This window comes from Dipteris shenzhenensis, chromosome 32 (genome assembly GCF_047967505.1).
Source record: "Dipteris shenzhenensis isolate YYH24624 ecotype China chromosome 32, Dip_SZ_1.0, whole genome shotgun sequence".
Taxonomy (NCBI): Eukaryota; Viridiplantae; Streptophyta; class Polypodiopsida; order Gleicheniales; family Dipteridaceae; genus Dipteris; species Dipteris shenzhenensis.
Window position 1 is genome coordinate 3,968,549 of NC_141627.1, and position 24,073 is coordinate 3,992,621.

The following is a 24,073-nucleotide window of genomic DNA, read 5'->3' on the forward strand; positions in this document are numbered from 1 at the left end:
ACCAGAGAGCTCTTGAGTAAATCAACAAAAGAGTAGATAAGAGCAATGGCGGATTGATATGGCTCACAGAGCTTATCATGAAGGTGCAAATTCAATTTGCTGATGATCATGTCTAACAGGATGAAATACATACTACTTGACATGCTCTGCCTTTAATTGAACTTACAGTCAATTACACGAATCAATGGCCCTCATCCATTGGTTCGAAAGGATTGATCTCGCTTTGCCAGCCTCTTCGTGGACCATATCACGTTTGGAAATGCAGCTCCTTAGCTAAACAAATGTTTGGTAAGTATGTAGAGAGGTTTCCGTAAAGACCTTAGGTGGTTTTGTAACTTGAGCGACTCTTGGACTATCACTACCTCTTAGATTACCATCCTTGATAAAACAAGAATTCAAGCAATATAATGGCACAACATTGCATGGGTTTCCTTCAACCTTCACACAGCTAAGGTGGTTCTCAAACCACCCCCCTCACATGGACAAACTGTTAATGGTCCATATGTAGTGTTTTACCCCCTTCTTAATGGTACCTTTTTCAAGCTTATATGTGGGTACGTTCCAAGTGTTTATGACTTCTCTCAACAATTGGTACCTTCATCTTCTGCTAGCCCCTACTATAGCGCGCAAGGGCCCAAGCAGCAACCAATTTTTTCCTATTTCCGAGAAGGAATGTCCCCAGCCAATGGTGAGCAACCAGCGAGCGAGAGTTATTGGCCGGGCACTTTCCGACCCGGAAAATGGCCGACCTAGAGTCCATTCCCACTTTTGTGAGGTATTCTAAGTACCGACGGCTCAGATTAAATGGCGCCCTCGAGTGAACAAGCTGAAGGCATCTCTTCTTCTCTCTTTATAAATAAACGGTATCAGACTACTATCGTAAGATGAGCGATTATGCAGCCTAACAAGAAAAAAAAGGCTAAAAATTCATCCGCTAAGCGAACACGGGTGGCTGAAGAAGCACAGCTTGGGGATGAGGACGTCGCAAATGTTCTCCTCAACGAATCTGAAATCAAGGAGCCGACAGGGAAGGGTGATACCAAATTACCAGGATCTTTGTCTGCTGAAAAGTCAGACAGTGATGACAATTCGCAGGTTCGTTTCTGTCCGCGGGAAAATGTCAAATTTTCGACATGATGTTCAAGCGTTTCTTCATCTTGCCTTTAACATATTCCCGCTCTGATGTACTTTGGAGTCAGGATATTTATGGCCGCTCAGCATAACATTCCCTTTTCACTCCGTGATTTCTTTACGTTTGGCAAATGTGGTTTTTTGGTCGGTTTTGAGCTGCAGGGCATTGTAAACGTAGACTTCGAGTTTTTTGATCCAAAACCCGAAGATTATCACGGTGTAAAGGCATTGTTGAAGTCATATTTAGACGACACTAGTTGGGATTTAAGCGGCTTTGTAGACATTATTTTATCTCAGACAACGGTGGGGACGGTCATCAAGACAGCTGAGGACGAAAGCCCAATTGGTGTGATTACTGCCCTTAACTTGGGACGATATAAGGTTTATCTCTAGCCAGAACCATTTTTAAAAGGACACCATTTCTCACTAGAATGCTTGCCCAGCTGCTAAGTATATTGTAAGTAGCTAATAATGTGCCAGTTAGCTTAGAATGTGTCACATGGCTTCGTAGGATTTTAGAGTTTCATAAAAAGCTCTAGTGCTGGCCAAGTAAAAAAGCACAACGGCCAGTGGCCTGTGTCTATTGAGTGATCGGGAAAATCCATATTTTTTAGGAAAGCTCCATTTAGGTTATTCTGACCCTAGACAAAGGAGACGTAATGGACAGATAACTTGGTTGGAATATAAAAATACAAAATGCAATTGCAACTCTTTATTGATATACAACTCAAGATTTGAGATGGCATAACTATTACAATGCTAATCTCCAGTACCGTGTTTTATTGAGAATGGGTGCAGCTCGTACTCAAGCTAGTTGCCATTAAAATGGTAGAGGCTTCTATTAAGTATGAAAGAAACTCTGAGAGCAAAGCTCAAGGGAGAAGTATATCATGAGAGGCATGGAAAACCAATATTCTAATAGGGCAAAATCAAACTCATGTTAAGGAGCTAGAGAAAATGCAAGGTTGAGGCTGAAAGTGCCACCTGAACCCTGTAGGTGACTTCTAGAAGTACGCGGAGCTGCTCCACTCCCTGAAGAAAATAGTCCTCCTAGTGGAGGCTGTCCATGAAGACCCTTGCATATTCCCCCAAATGGCCACCATGGTCAAAATACTGGCCAATGTGCGTGTAGGGTGGGCTTGGGAACTATCCAAAGCCTCTGTGCATTTGCCTTTCCAAATATGCCACGTTGATACACTCGCCAAAATCCTAAGAAGTATCCACAGAGATATGAGAGAGCATGGCTTAAACAAATGTCGTCGAGCCAAAAGTGCCCAAAAAAGAGTCATGTCTCTTGTAAATATGTGAGGCCTTGAAAGAGAGAGGCAAGCTGTTGAGCCCCAGGTCTTGAAAAAATGGGAACGCACATAGGTGCTTAATAGTCTAGCAATCCCCTTCCAAATGATCCTTGCTTGTTTGCAGTCCCATAAGTAACCCTGAATAGACTCCTCAACAGAAAGGCAACAAATACACGTGGAATCCGCCTCAAAGTTGGGTCTCCATTGGTTCATTGCAATCCCCCTATGAATAAAAGCCAAAAGAATAGAGTGAATTTTCTATTCCTAAACTGTTTTTTGCAAATCAGCAGAAATTTTATAATTCTTCCAATGAGGAGCTCTGGTGGGCCTCAGTCTCACAGGGGAAGCTGAAACTTCGTGGCATTACTAACCGTATGTTGAAAGAAAGGGAGGCTCTTCTCTCTGTCCTTGCATCAATCCATTCCCACTCCCCGAGATCCCACTGCAAATACTTTATGGGGACACCTCCATAGAGCCAAAGAAACGGTAAGCCCCTTTTGCCTTATACATTGGACATACTTGTCAGCTGCCTGTGCCCTTAGGCCAACTTGTCAGCGATGCATGTTATCTTCCAATCAAATAACAATGTATCGCTAAGAGGAGCATGTTGAAGGCAGAATTGCAAGGAACTGCACACTTGCATTACTAGTATGAAGGGACCTGCGAACAACCATTGTGGCTGTTATGTTTGAACTGGCATCTCTCGCACTTGCATTAGTAGGATGATGGGGCCTATGAACGATCGTTGCAGGTTTTATGCCATACTTGTCGAGACGGACAACTAATTCTATCTGCTATATTACAATCATTCTTGCCACGAAAAAATTGGAAGGAACGTTAGAGAAGATGAGTAGTAGACATGATAAGTGCCATGATGTCGGTAAGGCCTACTATTTGTTGGGGTACAAGATAATTGCCTTATTCCTCTTTCAGGAACTGAATGTGCCCTTTCACTATGGGTGGGAACTGAGATTAAATCTCATGTTTAAGGCTTGCTTCTTCAGCAAAGAGGTATGGGACCTGTGGGCCAATCTGGTGTTGGGTCCTCAAAGAAGCATACCTGCTCTTCTACAATCCCAGATTGACATAATTTCTCTCTTTAAACAATCAGTGCTTGCTGGTGTCATCTACAGCCACCTTTGGCTTGAGCTGCTTGTATGTTTGCTGGGACTGAAAGGGTTGCTCAATCTTTACAACTATCCCTGGCTTGCTGGAGTCTTAGTGTCACATCTGTAATAGTGGAAGGCATTTTAGCCGTGCCAGGATATAGGTCCTCAAGGAGGTGACCAATCTATTCCAACAAAAACTTCCATCAGAAACAAATGGGTGTATTAGAGTAAAATGAAGAGTAATGGAATTGTGATAAAGTATAAAGCCAGATTGGTATCAAAGGGTTATGCCCTTCTAGGAAGGCATAGATTATGATGAGACTTTTGCACCAGTAGTCAAGCATAGTACTGATGGCCTTTTTAATAGGTGGATGTGAAAACTGGTTTTCTTAACAGTGATCTGTAAGACGATGCCTACATGGATCAGCCACGTGGATTTGAGATCCAAGGCAAGGAGAAGAAGGTTTGCAAATTGCATAAAGCTTTGTATGTTTTGAAAACAAGTATCTCGCGCTTGGCATTCAAAAATTGATCAACACCTTCATTAAAATGGATTCAATAAGAGTCCATCTAATTATGACATATATACAAAGCATGATGACAAAGGCAATATTGTGCTTGTTGTCTTATACGTTGATGACATTGGCATCACTAATAATAAGAAACTAATGGTACATGGAGGACTTGAACAAAGCCTTTGACGTGAAGGACCCTAGCTATGTGCACTACTGTTTGGAAATTGATGTCAAGATAAATGTTCCTATCCCAAACCGAGTATGCAAACAAAATGCTCAAATGATTCATGATGGAGGATTGCAAGCCTAGTAATATAACAATGAATCCAGGTGAGAAATAAGATAGTCTTGGAGTAGATGATACTCTATACATGCAACTAGTTGGTAGCCTAATATATTTGACCACCACAAAACTGGACATAGCTTATCCATCAGTGCAGTATCTCAATGTATGGCTGATTCGAAAGAAAGCGCTGAATCGAAAGAAAGCCATTGGTAGGCAGCCAAGATGTATGTCAAGGCAACAGTGACTTATGGGATTGAAAATAAAAGAAGCAGTGATCTAAAACTATCAGGGTTTACTAATAGTGATTAGGCGGAGTGCTTAAATGACAAAAGATCTTCCGTATATTGCTTCAACGTTGGAACTGGCGTAATACTGTGGAGCACTAAGAAAAAAAGCATTATTGCTTTATCCTCAATGGAAGCTGTGTTGGAATTAGAGGACTGTTTAGACAGCAACCCTAGCAGTGTGGAATAAACTCACTCACACAAGGATCTCCCTCAGGTACAACAGCATACAGTTACTGATATCAATCAGAGAATACAGCAAATAGAGAAGATATATAACTCATGCACCAAGCATGGGAAAAATTCCGCCATGAAGAGCAGGAACAACCAGCCAAGATGCTGTTCACAAATCGCAATCAAGGAGACGCTCAGACTGAGATGGTGATTCACGGGGCCTTTAGAGGCTTCAGTTTGGATAAGAGAAGTGGCTGAAATGCCTGGCTATTTATAGGCTGAGAGAGGACCCTAGTCAACCGACTGGGTTTGGAGAAATGGCCGACAGATCAGCAGATCTGGCCCGACCAGGTCTGCTCCAAAATCCAACTGATCTGGCTGGAACTTGTTGCAGACGGAGGGGCCTTTAGGCAGAGCACATTGTAAGATTGAATTTGATGCTGATGTCAATTTATGTAACCCCAACCACATAAGCTTCAAGTACACCAACAGCACTACTTACATGTTCTACCATAGCACGCAAGTGGATGAAGCTTCTATACCCACAGGACGAATCGGCGGAGCCAGGGGTACAGAGAACTAGCTCACATCTCATCCTCGATCAGCTCCCAAATGATAGTGGACCTCGATGTGCTTCATATGAGCATGAAAACGGGGTTCTTTGCAATTGCAATGCAACTCATGTCGTCACACACAGTTACAGTTACCTCCTCGTGAAGAACTGTTAGAGGTCAACATCTCTGATGTCACTTGTGAGAGAGGGCCAGTGCTTGTGGGTTTGCCCGCCCAGTGTGAGGATAGGTCAGTATAGAGAGAGGGCCTCGTTATGGGTGTGCCTGCCCCCCCGTGAGGATAGAGTAGGATAGAGGTTAGGACTGCATGGCTATCCAGAGCCTCTTGCTGGTCCATGTGCTACCACAATGGCCATGGAGGTATTGGACAAAAAGAGCCCAAAATGAGTGATGGAAGAGCAAAAACGAGATGCTGTATTGAAAATGCTGCAACAACAAGTGTGTAGGCTCAAGGGGGAGCCAACATAACAAAACCTTAGGGCTAACTCCCCTAACTGGACTAAGTGTCCTAACTGACCTGTTAATGTGCAGCCCACTCTCATTCTCAGCCAAGGCAATAAAGTGCTTGAAGCATAAAGAAACTTTAGATTTGGATTTCAAGGCAAAAATCAAAGTGTACCTGGTGAAGTCATTAATGAAAGTGACAAAATAGTAGAAGCCCCCAAGAGCTTCAACCCTCATGGGTCCACAAACATCACTATGAACCAGATAAAGCTTGCGTGAAGCACCAACTCTCCCATCCTTGGGAAACACAACACAATGCATCTTACCAAGCAAGCATGGTTCACAAACATGCTTTGAAGGCATATGCATTTTGGGAAGATCAATAATCATACCATCCTTATATAACTTCACCAAGGCTCCAAAATTGAGGTGTCCAAACCTCTCATGCCACAAACGGGTATCTGCCATGGTAGAATCAAGAGCAAAGGCATGTGTATCTGCAAGTGCAGTATCATCATCCAAACATTTGTCATAAGCATCAAGTCTATAAAGACCTCTAGTCAATGTGCCAGTTAAGACCAGAGTAAAGGCATGTGTAGCATCATACATTGTGCACCTAACACCATAAAAAAGAATCTGATAGCCACATGTAGCTATGGCTGAAATAGAAATGAGGTTCTTACAAATGTCTGGAACATAAAGCACATTCTCTAGAGTGACAACACCACCAGAGACAGTAGTATGAGCAACTTGCCCAATACCTTTCACGGTATATGATGCATTATTGGCACATGTGACAGTGGCTCCCTTAGATGTATGCTCTAATGAGCTTAATAACTTCCTGCAGGAAGTGATGTGCTTGCTAGCACCACTATCAAAGAACTAGGCACATGAACATCTGAAACTGCCAAGCAAGCATCATGAACATTAGGATTATAGTGACATGTAACCAAGAAAGCCCAATGCTGGTCTTGTGTAAAATTAGCAGACTCATGTTGATCTTTTGCACTTAGAAGAACCAAATACTGCAAGACTAGACTCTTTCTTCTTCTTTTCAGATGCAATGCGCTTCCTGCATTTAGAAATATCATGCCCAGGTTTCTTGCAATAATTACATCTCTTCTTCTTTTTGTTATCCCCTAAAGAAGAGACACCATGTGAATGATGAGCATGGGAATGATAGGGTTTACCGGCTGAAACCTTGCCTTTGCATTTGTGTTTGTGTTGGGCAGCAAAGGCTTGATCACTAGCCATAGAAGCATTGCGATTCGCATGATTTTGCTCCTCTTGAAGAAGAAGAGCAACCAGTTGGTCAAATGAGAAATGATTGGCATTACCCCCTACAACCAACCTCAATGTAGTAGCAAAGCCTTGATAAGAATTAGGCAACCCATCAAGGGTATTAGAAACAAGTTGAGAATCAGGCATAATCTCATCAATGTTGGCCAACTGCTCTTCAAATCCTTCACATTAGTGAGATAGGCATCCATGTTACCACCCTCTTCAAGCATCAAGTCTTTCAACTACTTGCGGAGATAGGCAACCCTCGCATCATTTCGCACCTGATACAAAGATGCAAGCTGATCCCATGCTTGCTTAGCTGTCTTGCAAGACCTGATACAAGGGATAATAGCCCGTTTCACTGAAAGAGCAATCAAGGCATGTGCTTTGGCATCACGACCATCCCATTGAATCTGCTTCATCTGAAGAAGAACTCGAGGCAATGGGTGCAGCACAAGAGGCGGCATTACGTGTATGCCTGGCCTCAGAACCTGAAACAATATGCCATAGATTCTTGGCAACCAAAACATGTCCCATCATGTATGACCACATGGGATAGTTGGTGCCATCAAGCTTGTCATCAGCCCCAAGCATACCAAAAAGGTCATCTTTGTTGCTAGCCATTGATGCAAATAGAGTAGTACCACAACGGAGAAGGCAAAGTAGAGACACAACTTGCAACTGCAAGAACTAATGACTGCACAAGCTTCAAATGCCATAGCTGGCTCCAAACTGCTCTAGAAGCTAGCACACTTCACGAGGCAGCACCAAACTGCTCGGAACTCTGAGGAAAAATGCTGAATACAGCTTCAAAAAACTGACACGTGGTTCGAGGCAGACTGTACTGTCTTCAAAACCTGCTGCGAATTCCGTACAGGGCCGTACACAGGCCGCACAGCATTCAATGCACCTGTCCCAAGTCCGTACTGCAATAAATGAGCTGACAGCAATTCTGTACAGCAAGTAAACGTAAGTTTTGGCAGTCCGTACTGCAATAAATCCTGCTGATGCCGTCCGTACAGCAAGTACAGGTGTTGTGCACCTCACACGTGCCCCGAAATCAATGTGTACTGCTCCGCACAGATTTAGGAATGCAGTAAACGTGCCGTACAGCTGTACGGCTCACACGTGTGGAGAAGACAGTGATAAGTGCGCCGTACAGGGTCGTTGCAAGCTGGAGAAGCTTGAAAAAGCTGTGGAAATCACCGAAAACAGCAGCAAATGCTCCAAGGCACAACCTTCTTGCAACATAAAAGTTTGGAAGGACTCCGGATGGTCACACGTGTGGTCGGACCTGGAAATGCGTGCAGACCAGCAGAGAAAACAGCAAGAAAAGGTCACCAAACAGCCGTCAATGAGCAAGGGAGAGCTCGGGGTGGCTGGAAATGGCTGAGGGGAAGATCCCTAACCTGCTCTGATACCACTATTGGACAAAAAGAGCCCATAATGAGTGATGGAAGAGCAAAATCGAGATGCTGTATTGAAAATGCTGCAACCACAAGTGTGTAGGCTCAAGGGGGAGCCAACATAACAAAACCCTAGGGCTAACTGCCCTAACTGGACTAAGTGTCCTAATTGACCTAGGTGGTACATGTACTAACTGTACCAATAGTCCTAACTGCTTATAACTAGGCCTACAAGGCACATACCAAGGAATAAGTGGCACCTATGTAGCCCATAGAATGGCCTACAAGAGGATCCCAGGAGGGGTGCGTATCTATGAGGGTATGGCAGCCCTGTTGTGTTGCCATAGGACAGCTCTTGGGGGCGCCTCTTATAGGCCCTAGATGCAGGCTTTGGATGCAGGTTGACCACCTTTGCTGGAGAGAAGCCCCCCATAGGCTGGGAGTGAGCCCTGTTTATAGGGTTGTGGGCAGCCCTAGAGGTGGGTCACCCACCTAGGCTGGTCAGCCCCTGTAGCAGGGGGTCGGTCCCCCCTTCTAGATCAGCCAACTAGGGAGGGGGAGGCTGCATATATATAGGCCCCCCTTTCCTCCTTGTTTTCATCTTCTGGTGGAGCAGTTCTTCCACACGTGGACCAGCGCCTTGTGCATCACCTGGAGAAGTTCTTCTAGGCATCTTCTAGAAGAGTCCTTCCAGCCTTGTGGTGGAGCAGTTCTTCCATCCTTCTTCAGCTTAGGTGTGGGGATTGTTGAGCAGTGTTCCTGTTGGAAATAGGAGGATAGAATCTCTCACACCTCTCACTCCGATCGTAGCTTATACAACCCTCAGTAAACTCAATAGATGATCACACTCATACACAAAACGTTTCTAAAGAGAGATAGAGAGAGATAGAGACAAAACTCAGGTATGTATTCATCCATAGAATGTGGGATGACAAGGCTCTCCACGATGAGTGCCCCACTGTTGATCATGTCCTTGGTGGTTGGTGAGATTCTAGGCCTATGAAGTCCCAATAAAGTCTTTCAATTATCTTGTTTTCATACCCATTATTGGGTTTGTCTGTGGTGGTTGCTGAGCTTCCTACACCCATAAAATCTTTCAATTATCTTCTAGTCATGCTGCTCTCTCTATCAACAGTGTGGATAAGTCTATGTAGTATTTGAATTATGATATACACCCCAGCAAGCTTTCGAAAGATTTCTCCCTCGCAACATGGTCAAACCTGTCTTTGTGACGGTCTTGTGCTCTCTCTCAGCAACTCCATTTTGTGAGCTATAGTGAGTTACCTCTCACACTTTGTAGGACGGATGGCCACGTGTTTGCTACTAGTCACGCTTACGAGATATACCACACCTCTACCATCCAAGAATGCCAACAAGCCCCCCCCATAAACTGAGTAAGAAGGAAATTGAACTGCCAAGCCAAAATGAAACGAACAAGCTTCAAAATGCGTAGTCATCTTCCAGGTGGATCATTGGCACTCCATTGTATCAGCCTTGCTACATGCTCGTTCTCTTCATTGTCCTCAATCAGGCATACCTTCGAGCTACTCTATCTTCATTTTTATCATCATAAGCCTTCTTATAGCAGTTCTTCTCTTCATGGCCTTCTCGTCCACAATACTTGCAGTTGGTCTTCTTACCTCCGTCCGTGATCTTCCCTTTTCCTTTGACTGCAAATGCTTGCTCCCTGTGCCTACAATACTAATCTCCACTCTCCTTTTCTCACTTAGTAACATTGCTACAACATCATGAAAGCTCAAGAGTTTCTAGCAAGCCTGACTTGGAGGAAATCTTAGACCAGCTGTCCATATTTCTTCTTATAGTAGTAGAGCTCGGCTGCACACTTTAGCTAGTATGTCAAGAGGATACGTCCTTCTCCTTCGACAGCTTCTCACTCTTTTGAGATCTCTAGGAACCTTTACTAGGTCGAATCTCCTTGTGAAAACTTTAGGATATAGGTATGAGCCCTCAAATGCATCAAGCAGGATAAAGGCCTGCACTAATACCACTTGTTGGATGTCAGAGATTATAAAACTTGTTGGAACACACAACTTGGAAGAGAAACGCTTACATGAAATATAAAGAACCACGACTTGATATTTTGTAAATCCCTCGAAATCTTGGCACTCAGCCCGACCAAGCTTGTTGCGACTTACAAGGCTTGCCAACAACTATACACCCAGTCACAAAGACCAGATAACCAAACTAAGTGAGCCGATGCACTATCGGCTCACATGAAATGACAAGACGCTACGATATGCGCCAACACAGAGTTGGCCTCAACAGTCACACAGCCTGAGAGCAACTGTTGCAACACATGCAAAGAATAATCTCTAGAACTAGTTAGCTGAACCGCCATGACCTCAATCACGTTATAGAGAGTTACAAACACGCCTAGTGCTGCCAGCATCAACCTCCAACCATGTAGTGCCATCTGACGCCTCCTCTAGATTGAGCTCGTCTCCATACTATGACCAAGAGTCAAGAAAGACGACTCTCATGGGAGAGGAGGAGTCACGAACCGCCCAAGGAGCCGAGATGAAGTCCTCTTATTCACCACCTTACACTTTGCATGGCGGATGGCCAGGTGTCTACGACTTTCCTAGTCACGCTTACGAGTTTTACCCCACCTCTATCATCCAACATTCCTGATTCCCAAGAAAAGTTGTTATTTCCTTGATCTCGTGCTCCACTTTCTACTCTTGGATCAGCCAACCCAGCCTTGCAAACTAAATTATGATTTGATCTATGGGCACCAAATCACACCTACATGCTCTAATCTCCTACAACTATTGTAACAGAGTATTACTTTTACTTAGGCTAAACTTAGGCTAAAGTTAGTGGAAAGGCCTTTATTGGCTTGTAAGTGTTTTTCCTTTCTTCAGGGGATACCATAAGTTGCCATGTGGCATCCTAGGAGGTAATCCCATATGCAATATTGCTTTGTACTCACCTGGGCCATACCTGTATAAGGGCTCTAGTTGTACTTGGCATTCATTCATGATTTGTACTTCGTTAGTGAAATAGAATACACAGCAAGAGTTCCATTACTCAACTAAATTCTAATAAGGATTGATGCTCCTGTCCTTGTGCAGCCCCTCACAAGTCTCTGTTGTAGGTCCAGCCCATGACCTTCCACTCCTACCTTTTTCTTAAACATAAGGTATTTCACTACTTTAACTTTCCTGCATATTCTACCAATTTAATGGTGTTTACTGTCAGTTAGAAGCACTTTTCGTGGGAATTTGTGGGAAATTCTTTGTCCAATTACTTTGAAATTTGGAGCATCTACTCTTGAGCCTAGGGCCTACCTCTGTGCAAAATATCAGCGCCAGAAGTGAGCTGTAATGTGGCAGGCTCTGGGAAACCCTGATTTTCAAAGTGCATCAGATTTTGGGGCTTTTTGCATCAATGGAAAGCCCTTGATCTCCCGATCATCCCTATGTGCTGGAATCACGAAATTACTAGGGTTTGACCCCATATTGCACTTGAATTCCAGTCGCAGGTGGAATGGACAGCCAGTCAACGATCTACTAGTTGAATGCACCAAACCTTGTCATAGTTGGCTTGTTCTGGTCACCATAGCCTCTAGGTGCTGCTCCTAAACGTTCGTGGAGGTATGAGCTCAAATGGAGGAGCTATGAGCAAATTCGACTGGCTGGAATAGAAGAAATGCTGCGGAAATTCAGATTTATAACTCCATTTTGGGTCAGCTTTAGTGCATATGGTAGCCCAGCTCCATGGATGCAATTGATAAAGTTTGATATTGATATGGTTTTTTGTTATTGAGAAATTTGAAATTCAGTTGCAATAGCTAGCGCAGGATTATTATTTGCCAAAAGTTCTAGCAATTTCTCGCAATCCAGGTGTAATGTTATGAATTTTTACTCTTGATTGGCTCTATGGTTCATTCTTAGCATAAGGATTGCCTAATCAAGTGGGAAATTTCAAGTTTTCTCTCAGAAAGTTGGCCTGCAAAATTAGGGCAAGACTAGCATTTGGGGCTTTTGGTACTGGTTCATTTGCATACTTTCCAACCTATGCTAAATTGAGGGAGACTTACTGATTTTGACCCTTTAAATGGACTAAACCCAAACAGTGCTTCTGTATATAGTTTTGACAGAGAATTGGCTGTCCAAAGAATTCAAAGTCCTACATAGGTCTCTAGACAGTTTGGTTTACACATTGTGCAAAAAGAGCCTTGCAACAGTTTGCTACTCCTTGGAAATTGAGCTATTCTTGATCAGGGCTTAAGACAGTGCATTTACTCTTGATTCGAGTCATTAAAGATGCCTGTAAGGAGGTCTTTTGGTCAAGCTAGTAAGCAGCCAATGAGTATCCATGATTCCATCTCAGAGAAGGAAGCAATTGATGATCAGGCTGTAGTTTCTGAGCCCAATGATCCTCATGTTGGCAATATTCAAGGGGATATGGCAGCAACTCCTTAAGTACAAACATCCCTTAACCAGGAGCAAATTATAAGGAGTTCTATGGACCCAATGCTACAGATATTCAAGGAGTTAACCAATGAGATCAAGACCAATAATCAGAGGATTGGCCAAAGGATGCAGAACATGTCTACCACTCTCAATAAAAGGTTTGACCAGTTCAAGAGAAGCCAAATCTATGATGGGAAGAGACATGTGGATCCCGAAATTGATGGAGACTTAGGTTCAGATGATGATGATAATGATCCTGTACATGTGGCTGACCCAGTTGGTTTTATGGCTTCTGTTGACTTCACCACTGAGCAAGAAGTAGCCCTGATTGCCATCCTGCATGAGTTTCAAGATCGCCTCGCTTGGAAGCACATTGATATGAAGGACATGCCACACGATTTTGTACAACACACCATCCCTATGATGGATGATATTAGACCGGTAAGGCAGAGACCCTACCCGATGAATCCAAAATATACGAGGACGATCGTTAGAGAAGAGATGGAAAAATTAATCGATGTAGGATTCATCTATGAGATCGAGCATATGGACTTGTGGATATCCCCCATTGTCATAGTGCTATAAATGAACGGTAAAGTCCGAGTATGCATAGATCTAAAAAAGGTAAATGCCACGACTCGGAAAGACCACTACCCGTGTTGCCCTTCACGGAGTGCTACAACTTCTTCTATTTCTAGGTTCCCCACAGTGTATGGCAGTGGCATGGGACAGCCTAAGTCTTACAAGGCTACAGATGTAAAACCATTTTTTTAAACCCACTCCAAAGGATGATCTGGGTGATAAAAGAAACAAGTTGGTTAAGCAGTTATCTCAAGCAATTACTGATGACAGGAAGAAGAAGAATTGTGCTACCTTTGTGGTGAGAAGTGGACCCTTGAACATAGGAATGTGTGCAAAGCTAAAACAGGAGCAAAGTTGAGCTTGATATTAGAGATTGATGATGATTTATCTCCTAACACTCCTGCAGCAGAATCTAAATTCCACGAATATCAGGACTGTGTGAATGAAGGCTTTGATGATGATGAGTCCTGACTGTCAGCAATATCCCAATTTCAAGTTGCACAATGGGCTCTTGTGGTATAATGATAGAATATTTCTTACTAAAAATTCCTCCTATAAGCTGCTAATCTTACAGGAATTTCACTCATCTCCTATGGCTGGGCATATAGGCCTCAACAAGACGTATGATAAGGTAAAACAGAGTTTTTACTGGAAGGGGCTTTGGAAGGATGTTCTTGCTTATGTACAAAGCTGTAAGCCCTGTCAACAAAACAGGGAGTTGAATTTGAGGCCATCTGGTCTACTACAACCTTTGCCCATACCTCAAGGTAAATGGACACATATCAGCATGGACTTTATTACAGGTCTACCAGTGACCTCTAAGGGTTGGAACATCATCTTTGTGGTTGTTGATAGACTTACTAAAGCTGCCCACTTCATTCCTACTAAGACCCAATTTACAGCTTCCAAGGTGGCTAAGCAATTCATGGAGATTGTGTTTAAATTACATGGACTTCCTCAGGAGATTGTGAGTGATCGTGATGCTAAGTTCATGGGGCATTTTTGGCAAGAGCTTTTCAGTTCTATGGGAACACTTCTTACCCCAAGTACAGCAGATCACCCTTAAACTGATGGGCTAACAGAGAGGGTTAACCGCTGGTTGGAACAGTATCTAAGGCATTTTTGCTTTGAGACCCAAGCATCGTGGGATCAATGGTTGCAACTAGCTGAATTTTGTTATAATACCACCAAGCACACTTCGATTGGTATGAGCCCTTTTGAAGCTATGTTTGGTTGTAAAGCTCATGTTCCATCAACCATTATTGATCAAGCATTGACCAGCTAGCAAGCCAAGGATGATTTGGCTCACTTGACTGCTCTATTACAGCAATGTAAAGATAAAATGGTAAGGGCCCAAGCAAGGATGAATGATTATGCTGATGAGCATAGGAGAGATCTTCATTTTGAAGAAGGGGATTATGTGTTTCTCAGATTACATAAGTCCAGGCATGCTTCTTTGAAAGGTAATACCAATGTTAAACTTGCTCATAGGTATTATGGACCTTACGAAGTTTTGAGGAAAGTTGGGGAAGTGGCTTATGAGCTGGAGCTTCCATCATCCTCTAGAATACACAAAGTATTCCATGTGTCACTTCTCAAGAAATATTTGGGACCTAAGGAGCAAGTTATGGTAGAGCTACCTCCTATGGATGAAGAGGGCCAGATTGAGTATATACCTGAGAAGATCCTTGGATTTAGAGATCATGTATTGAGGAACAAGTCCTACATGGAATATTTTATCAAATGGAGAGGTCTACCTAATGAGGAGTCTTCTTGGCAGCCATCTACAATTGTGGAGCAGTACCCTCATTTGCTTAGCTGAGTTCTATGGCCAAAATTGCATCTTTATGGGCAGATCTGATTTTCTTTTGCTATATGGCATATATGGATATGTTGCAGCCGGCATTCACTATTTTTTTCAGATCAGCATGTGTCTCACTGAATTATATGTTCAAATCTGTTATATTGGACATCATAGCTCTTCCACCCTGTTGCTTGATTTCTTGGGAATATTATATGATCCATTTAAAGATCAGCATGCCTACAACGAGGTATTTGACTGAGAAACTTCATTGTTCAGCTGATATGACCAGAATTGAAGGAGAAATGTATATCCAGGTTACATCCTTTTCAAATTTGAGGACAAATTTCTATTTGAGGAGGGAGGATTGTAACAGAGGATTACTTTTACTTAGGCTAAAGTTAGTGGAAAGGCCTTTATTGGCTTATAAGTGTTTTTCCTTTCTTTAGGGGATACCATAAGTTGCCACGTGGCATCCTAGGAGGTAATCCCATATGCAATATTACTTCGTACTCACTTGGGCCATACCTATATAAGGGCCCTAGTTGTACTTGGCATTCATTCATGATTTGTACTTCATTACTGAAATAGAATACACAGCAAGAGTTCCATTACTCAGCTGAATTCTAATAAGGATTGATTCCTCTTGTCCTTGTGCAGCCCCTCACAAGTCTCTGTTGTAGGTCCAGCCCATGACCTTCCACTCCTACCTTTTTCCTAAACATAAGGTATTTCACTGCTTTAATTTCCTGCATGTTCTACGAATTTAATGGTGTTTACTGTCAGTTAGGAGCAGCCTGTTGCAACTAGCAGAAATGGCTTTGGTTCTGCCACCCTCACCTGCAGTAGGTAAATTGTGATTTGGTTACCTTCTCCTAATGCTCAACATGTTTTAGCATCCCAGTTCTGCAAATCTCATGCTTCATCAACTATAGCTGGCTCCAGTCCAGTAAGGCCGGACAATTACGAAACCAGGATGGACCAATTCCTAGCAGAGTTGCCAAGGAGAGTAAACATTTACGAAGACTCCATGCTACAAACCCTTCTTCGAGGAAGAAATCAGATTTACAGTAATGCAAATGCCTAAAGAAAAAGCTCTGGGCCTAGATCGAATACCAGTAGAGTTCTACCAACACTTCTGGCCACTGTGCAAAAACGAGTTGGTCAAACCGATTCAGTGGTTGTGCAAGAAAGGAGCCATGCCTCGAAGCTTAAACACGGGGATTATCAAAATGTCATAACAAGTTAATACCAAATCAATGGAGACCTCTAGCAATGCTCAGCACAACATATAAGATCATAGCCAAGCTGCTAGCCAATAGAATCAAGTTTATCTTGGGAAGAATCATTCATCAGAGGCAGTATGGCTTCATCACAGGAAGAAATATCAAAGATGCAGTTCTCAACGCATTGATTGCAATAGACTACACAATGGCGGAAAACCAACGGTATGTGATGCTCAACATGGACTTAGAGAAAGCTACGACAGAGTCTCATGAGATTTCATCCTATCCACAATGAGAGCGTTGGGATTTGGGGGAAAATTCTGTGGTATGGTCAGTATGCTTTTTTCCTATGCCTAGGCCCAAATAGGGATCAATGGATATCACAACAAGTGCTTTGAGCTACAGAGATGAGTCAGGCAAGGATGTCCACTGGCCAGATAGCGGATATTACTACAAGTGCTTTGAGCTACAGAGATCAGTCAGGCAAAGATGTCCACTGGCACCCCTTCTATTTGCCATAGTAACTGAGCCACTACTGCGCCAAATTGATTGGCATAAAAACAGAGGGTCATTGAAGGGACTACCGCTCCCGGATGGCACAACCTACTGCGCGCAGATTTTCGTAGAGGACAACACGTGCCTCTTAGAGGGGTCGGAAAAAAACATTGTGAATTTCATGGAGATTTTTAATGAATTTGCAGAATTATCTGGCTCGAAAAATCAACAACAGCAAAACAGAAGCCCTATGGCTCTCGTGGACTGAGCAGTCCCAATGGTCGGACAGGTTTGACTTCAATTGGGTCCCAAAAGGCCAGATAATCAAGTACCTTTGCTGCCCAATCAGAGTAGGAGTGAGTTTGAAAGATCAGTTCAAATGGGCACTTCAAAGAATTAAAGCAAAGTTTGACAAATGGTCGGGCAAAACGCTCTCACTCACAGGAAGGCTAATAGTAGCTAAACACGTGCTGGAATCAGTCTATGTGTTGTCTCTAATGCCATTCTCAAAAAACTGTCTGAGAAAGGTTGACAGATGCATCAATAACTTCGTATGGGAGGGAAGATGGCATGCTTTTAGTGCCCACACCTCCTCCTTCCTTTGTTGTAAAGAGCAGGTCTGGTTGATGCGAATGAAAGATAAGAACGACATTCTCTGTGCGAAGACACTAATGCAGCTGGGAAGCAACCATCCTTGAGCAGAATTGGCACTCGACCTCATATGCAGAAATGCTCCACGAGGAATCAGAGTGCCCTGACAAGATGTAATACTGTCTGACAGAATATTCAGAATCCCTTCATCGGAAATGCTTTCAAAAATGTCACTGTGGAAGACTAAAGCAGAGGGGAGCTATTGGGGAGGAAGCAGGAAACTTCAGGGCGATGTTTCATTGGAAAGATCCCTATGGCTGACTAATTGGGCACTAAAGGATGCACCAGCGTATGCAATAGCTGATTCGAGAATGGTGACACGTCTTTTTGGGAAGGGGTTAATTACCTACAGACAAATATGGGATCCAGGAGGAGCAAAATGGATGGAAGTGGAGCAGCTAACCAGAAGGTACCAACGTTCCAGAGCAAAAGGGAGGTTCATGCAAGGATTGATCAATAACTTGAAACCGGATTGGCCGACGAGCTATGTATTCAAGCAGACTTGGGATTTCAAAGGCTTCCTATGGAGGACCATGGTTGACACGTACGATCACATTCGATGCGTACCATTCGATATTAGTACGGTACTAAACTCAATAAAAAATCTTAGGCGTACGTCCGATGGTACGTTCGATACCCAAAAAAAAAGACAGATTTTAGAGTTTTGGAGTAGGTACTTGTACAAGCTTTAAAACTTGTACAAAACATGTAATATACGTGCTTGATGGAGATAGAGGGAGAGAGATGAAGATGCTTGATGCAGCTTGAGCCTCGTCACTTGTTGGAGATGGAGAAGGGAGAGTCGAGACTCAGAGTCGGAGGTAGATGCTTAGTGTGAGATGATAGTAAGGAGAGAGGGGGTTTATATGGAACCTTGCGATTTGCGAGGCCCAAAATCAGTTTGGCAGAACCTCAAATTAAATTTCTTGATCTGGAGGGTTCTAATGGGCAACTTCTTACTAGAGAAAGACTTGCCAAGTGGAACCCGAGAATACAACCACTATGCTCGTTCTACAATAACTTCAGGGAGACACACATGCACCTATCGTGGGAGTGCCCTATCTCTCAGGAACTGTGGAAGGCAACCAAGACGAGATTAGCAAAAATGAATGTACAGGTCAAGCTCAGGTGGAAAACTGCCTTACTAGGTGACAAGAAAAAGCACAACGATCTAATCTACCAGATGCTTCAAGTGATCAGAGCTCTAGTGTTGACATGCATATGGAAGCATAGAAATGATATTGTCTTTCATAGAATACCAAAATCTAGAGTCCCAATAGATAAATGCTTCGAGGAGATTCGGGCGCTCACTGCCCTTTTTGGCTTAAAAGATGAAGCTTGTAATGCCTTGACAAGGCTTTGGGTTTGAAGTTTTCTACCTCTCCACAAGAAGGTGACTTGTAAATTTCTTTTATCTTTTCTTTATGATATGCAACTTTACCACGGGGGGAAAAAAAAACCTATAGTTGTTGACATTGGGGTTTCAGATCAATTTGTAGGCTGTGTTCTTCGGTTTGTGATTGGACTATGGGCTTCATCTCTCAATGTCCCCTGCACTTCTAAAGGTATTTTTGCTCATTTCTAACATGTTTCTAAGGTGCTTCTTGGGTTCTATCTATTGGGTATGAGTTTGGTGATTTCTAGTATGTTAGGAATTATTCCTAGGAGCTCCTAGAAGCTAGAACTACAATGAGATAGCTTGGTACTAGTTCTATGAAGATTGTGGTTTCATCTTTGGAGATTTGCTGAGTTTGGCTCTTATCTAGAGTTTTTGAAGTTATTCTTGATGTACACCTCTAGATCTCTATCCCCTACTAGATATTCAGTTCTGGCCTCTTTTTCCAAACGAAACCATTGTATCTGTACAATATGTGCGAGAATGTCAAGGTCCATCAGTTTCATCCAAAAATGTGGATGGGCACATACCTCTATCCCTTGTGTACATTTGAATGAATGTGCTCAATTTCAATTTTAAAGGCTATTTAATTTCATGTTTATTCAAGTTAATCACACAAACGTACACTTTTGCTACAGCACGACCCCAGCATATGCCCTCAACCACTGAGTAATCCTGGAATGCACTCATGGTCATGTGTAGTTGACTAGGATGGATAACCAACACGTTGGTCTAACATTCATAATTATTATATTTGAGGGAGGGGTGATCTGTTTTCATCATGAAATTATTTTTCTTTGTGTGGTACGCATGAACAATGGCGAGAAACTCTCATTGCGAATTTGAAATTGTGACTTGATGTCAGAATGCTTACAGCTATAAGAAGTTATTTTGGTCAGCAATAGTCAAGTCCTTGCGTGAGTTGCTCAAAAGTATAATCTATGTCGGGGAGACTTAGGGAAGCTGTTGTACTTTTCAAAAGTTTGATATTGGGACAGCAATCTTAACCTTTGCATGATAAAACTTTGCCTAGTTGAGAAAGAAGAGTATAACTTCAATCTTTTGGAAGTCACACACATGCCATCAAATAAAATGGGATATACCAAGTACTCCAGATTGTTGGAAAAACCCGCCCTTCTTACCATTACTATAGAGGGATTTTCTTTAAGAGCTATAAAAACTGCTGGAGGATGTTTTGCAATCCACAGAGATACCTTCAAATAATATGGCATGCCCCAAGTACTCAACGTTCTTTGTGAAAAGCTCACCTTTCTCAACGTTAATGTAGAGACAATTTTAGTTTAATTTTGTTATGCTGAAAAGCAAGATGGTGTATAAATAGATGATAGCAAAGATTTCCCGCCATGTTCTGGAATGCAGGCCAATGTGAGATCAATGTTCCTTTGAGGTATCTGGACTGCGTTATACATATACATATTGTAATGTGGATAGGCCTCTTTGTTAAGTTGAGATATATAGAATATATTCCATTTTGAAAATTGATTTGTCCAAGCCATGGCATTCCTTATAATATTTTGTAATCAACTGTTTCTCTGTGCTCCAATTTTATAATCGAGATTGATGTCTTGTTGCAGGATCAAACTTGTATGAAGGACATTCATCAGTTTCTACGCAGTAATTGCATTGCTGAGTCAGATGCTACTGAACTTGAGGCTGTCTTTGAGAAACATCCAGGTGGTGTGGGTCTTTTGGTTAGTGAAAGGATCATCAATATTCCTGAAGAGCTGGCCCCCCCACTTCACCAGGGTCTTTTTGATGAGATCTCATGGGCAACCGAAGATGAAGTAAATCCTCACTGTCGCCTCCAAGTCTGGTTTCCTCTTGTGGGTTCTGATAATCATTCTCTCTTTTTCTGCGATCACCATGTGCATGTTTTTTGTTATTTGAGAAGGCAGTGCTCTATTAGCTATGAATATGGTTTAAGATGGGTCTTTTGCAAAGCAGGTTTCCCTGAAGCATATGCTAGAAAGCCTGTGAAATAATGCCAATGTGTTTGCATCAACTTGTTAACTACTTCATGTTTTGGACTCATGAAGTTTGTGACATGATTCATCAAGCTTTTCTCTTAAAATAGTTCTAGGGAGTGAGATTTGTGAGGCTTGAAGCATTATCTTCAACAAAAGTGTGCCTCACAGTCATATAATGAATATAAACTGTCCTGTGGCTGTTTTTAATAACTTGAAACATGTAGTTTATTGTGATAATCGACTTTCAAAAGGATAGAGGTTGTGTATGAGACTTTGGAAGTCAAATTTGTGATGGTCGTTGTTTTGACCTGAGTTTTTCTAGTTTTACCACCTAGGTATGGGGTAATGTGTTTCGGCCACTGAAGTATTTGTGCATACTTCCAGTTTTGCCTTCTCGCTCTTGTTTTGATAGAGGAAGCTACCATTTTCTCTCCTTGAATTGATATTCCTGTCTTACAAATGGTGTACAGGAAATACGTGTAACTTAAGAGTTTTCCTAATAATATGAAATCTTTAAGATATGTTCTCATTGTCGCACCCAAAATACAAAGATTGCACATGGGCTCCTTAACGTCAAAATTTGTTGTTGATATTTTATTTGATTTGTATGGGTCAAAAAATTTACTGGCTTCTGAGGTTTTTGATGCATAATCTTCATTTCCTTGCTGCTGTGACCTTAACTGGACATCCTAGTCATATGAGCGGTATATAGGCAATTGTGGTTAGTTCTTGTTTGCCTTGTGCTTGCTATCCCTCACATCAAATCTGCTGTTTATATTGATATGCAGCCAACCAGGGAATTACGGGATTCCTTTAAGTTCAATCATTATCTCATTATGACCAGGATATTCCAGCAGTTACGGAAGAAAAAAAAAGCCTCAAAGTTAGTCAGCAAGGTCAAGGTGAGATACTGTTTTTGTTATTTTGTCGTACTTTCTTTTCTGGTGAAGAGCACATAATAATCATCTTTTTTTAATGGAGAAACAGAACGGATTCTGCCTGAGACAGATGTTCGTTGCCTAGAGCTTTTAAAGTTCTTGACAGGGATGCATTCTTTAACTTACAAAACGTTAAGCATACTAATCTGATTCAAAAGTGTTTGACAGAGGCAAAAAAGACTTGCAGCAGAGACAGAAGATGCAAATGTTTCTGAATCTTTTGGAGACCTTATATACACTAAGCCCGAGGATGAATTGCTACATGAGGCATGATGCAATTTCAAACTTTTCCCATGCAGCTTACACAAAATTCATGTTGGCACAGCCTAGTGTGCACTCTCTTGTAAAGGCTAAAGTAGCATGAAATCTTCATGTTCTTATACCCTCATGTTGACTTAACATTTACAAGTTTGCTAAACTTGTATTTCACAGCTGAGTCAGTGGTCCTGCAAGTTTCCTGTCAAGTCTGAGGCACTTGCTGCTCATGAGGTAAATGGCTTCTCTGGTGGATATGAATGTTGCAAACACTGAAAAGTAGACCTCCGTGAAGCCACGGTCCTCATCTATGTGGTTGGTTTGCAGGTCCAAGGCTTAAGGCAATTTCGCCTTGTGATGGTTTTAAGTGCTCAACAATTAAAAGCTTTCAGGTCACAGTTTTGTACAGTGAACTCTTGAGTTATATAGTGTATCTATCAGGACTGACTTGGCAAAACCCCATCATGTCTCGGGATTCAACAATTGAGGCACTGTTGGTCTTGGTGGTGGGGCTGGATGAAAGTTGTTAAGGTCAGTTTGAAAGGCGTATCAGGGTGTCCATGCTGTACCGAGAAAGTGGCCCATGCCAGCATCTTGCGTATTTCAAATCAGTGGCCTGGTACATAGTCAAGAAAGCTACACATTGGGTTGAAATGTGTGTTTGCGTATGAATACATTAGTACTTTCATCTCTTTATGATAAGTTGGGATACTGGTTTGTAGTCTCAAGTTGTGATAACCTCTGTATTCATTAACAATGTGCGTCATGCATGGTAAATTGTGCTAAGGTCTGTGTCTAAGCAATAGGTTACATGAGGCAATTGCAAAGTTGAACATATTTTTCAGGAGCAATGAAATTCGCATGTAAGGCTTAATTTTGGGGTGAATGAGGGCACCTTTCTGTTCTTCATTGAGGTACCTGCTACGAACAAATCTGGAAATACTCAGGCAGTGAAATTTTTTTAGTACTCTTTGATAGAACGTGCCTCTTACATCCATCAACAACTTTCAAATAATATTTTTTGTAGATTGCCCTTGTCCTTGCAATAGCCTCTCTCCTCTAAAATAGCGAATTGGAATTGTTGCAGTTGCAAATCTCTATTTTTCTTCACAGAATGCTACAATGTATAAATCGCGGCTTCACCCCTAATTTTCATATGGAGTTGCCACTTGAGTCTTAATCATTTTTCTTGTATTGTTTACTGACTATGCTTGCCAAGTCTCTTTTTCCTTTCGTTTGCTTTGTTTTAGCTTCTGCAATGATATTTTCCCTTTGGTTTTGCTCTTATCCTCCTTTTGTGTAGTTACTTGATGCTTTTTCGAGTTTTCACTAGGTTTCTTATTTGGATGCTTGTAATCTTTCTTGGTTGCTAAGCTTTTCTTGTTCACTTCTCCTCATCATTTCCTAATTTTTGTTCCTCCTTGTCTATCGTGTTGTTCTTCATTGTGGTTACTTGGGTCCTTCTTGGACCAACGGCTTCTTGTGCAGTTTCTTGAAATGTTCTTGGTGTGTCACGGGCATCCTAAGCTCGTGGCATGCTAGACTGCCATGTGGATTGCCACGTCAGTAGGCCATGCAGATTGCCACATAGATAGCCACGTCTGCAAACTTTACAACGTGCCACATCAGCAGTAGATAAAGAGCCATGTCAGCACAATGTAGGTCCTGTGTGAGTGCCACGTCAGGAGGCCATACAGTATGCCACGTCAGCAGCCATGTGACGGATTGCAACATGGCAGTCGGTCGTTGGTTGAGACAACTTGAAAGGTCTGGACAGAGGGATCAGTCCCTGGTCGGTCAGT

At 42.4% G+C, this 24,073-nt stretch overlaps 1 protein-coding gene across 2 annotated transcripts; it reads left to right on the top strand.

Moving 5' to 3' along the window:
- The first annotated feature begins 792 nt into the window (after positions 1 to 792).
- Positions 793 to 22,967, top strand: LOC147880198 (protein BCCIP homolog). 2 transcript variants are annotated; one of them, XM_087370831.1, is made up of 7 exons: positions 798 to 1,095; positions 1,294 to 1,512; positions 20,686 to 20,895; positions 21,867 to 21,980; positions 22,185 to 22,283; positions 22,449 to 22,505; positions 22,599 to 22,967. In XM_087370831.1, the coding sequence occupies exons 1-7, from the start codon at positions 895 to 897 to the stop codon at positions 22,689 to 22,691; spliced, it is 993 nt and encodes a 330-aa protein (XP_087226957.1). In that variant the 5' UTR covers positions 798 to 894; the 3' UTR covers positions 22,692 to 22,967. The 2 variants fall into 2 exon arrangements, with proteins under 2 accessions (XP_087226958.1, XP_087226957.1); XM_087370832.1 differs by lacking the exon at positions 1,294 to 1,512 and having other exon boundaries at positions 793 to 1,095.
- The last annotated feature ends 1,106 nt before the right edge of the window (positions 22,968 to 24,073 follow it).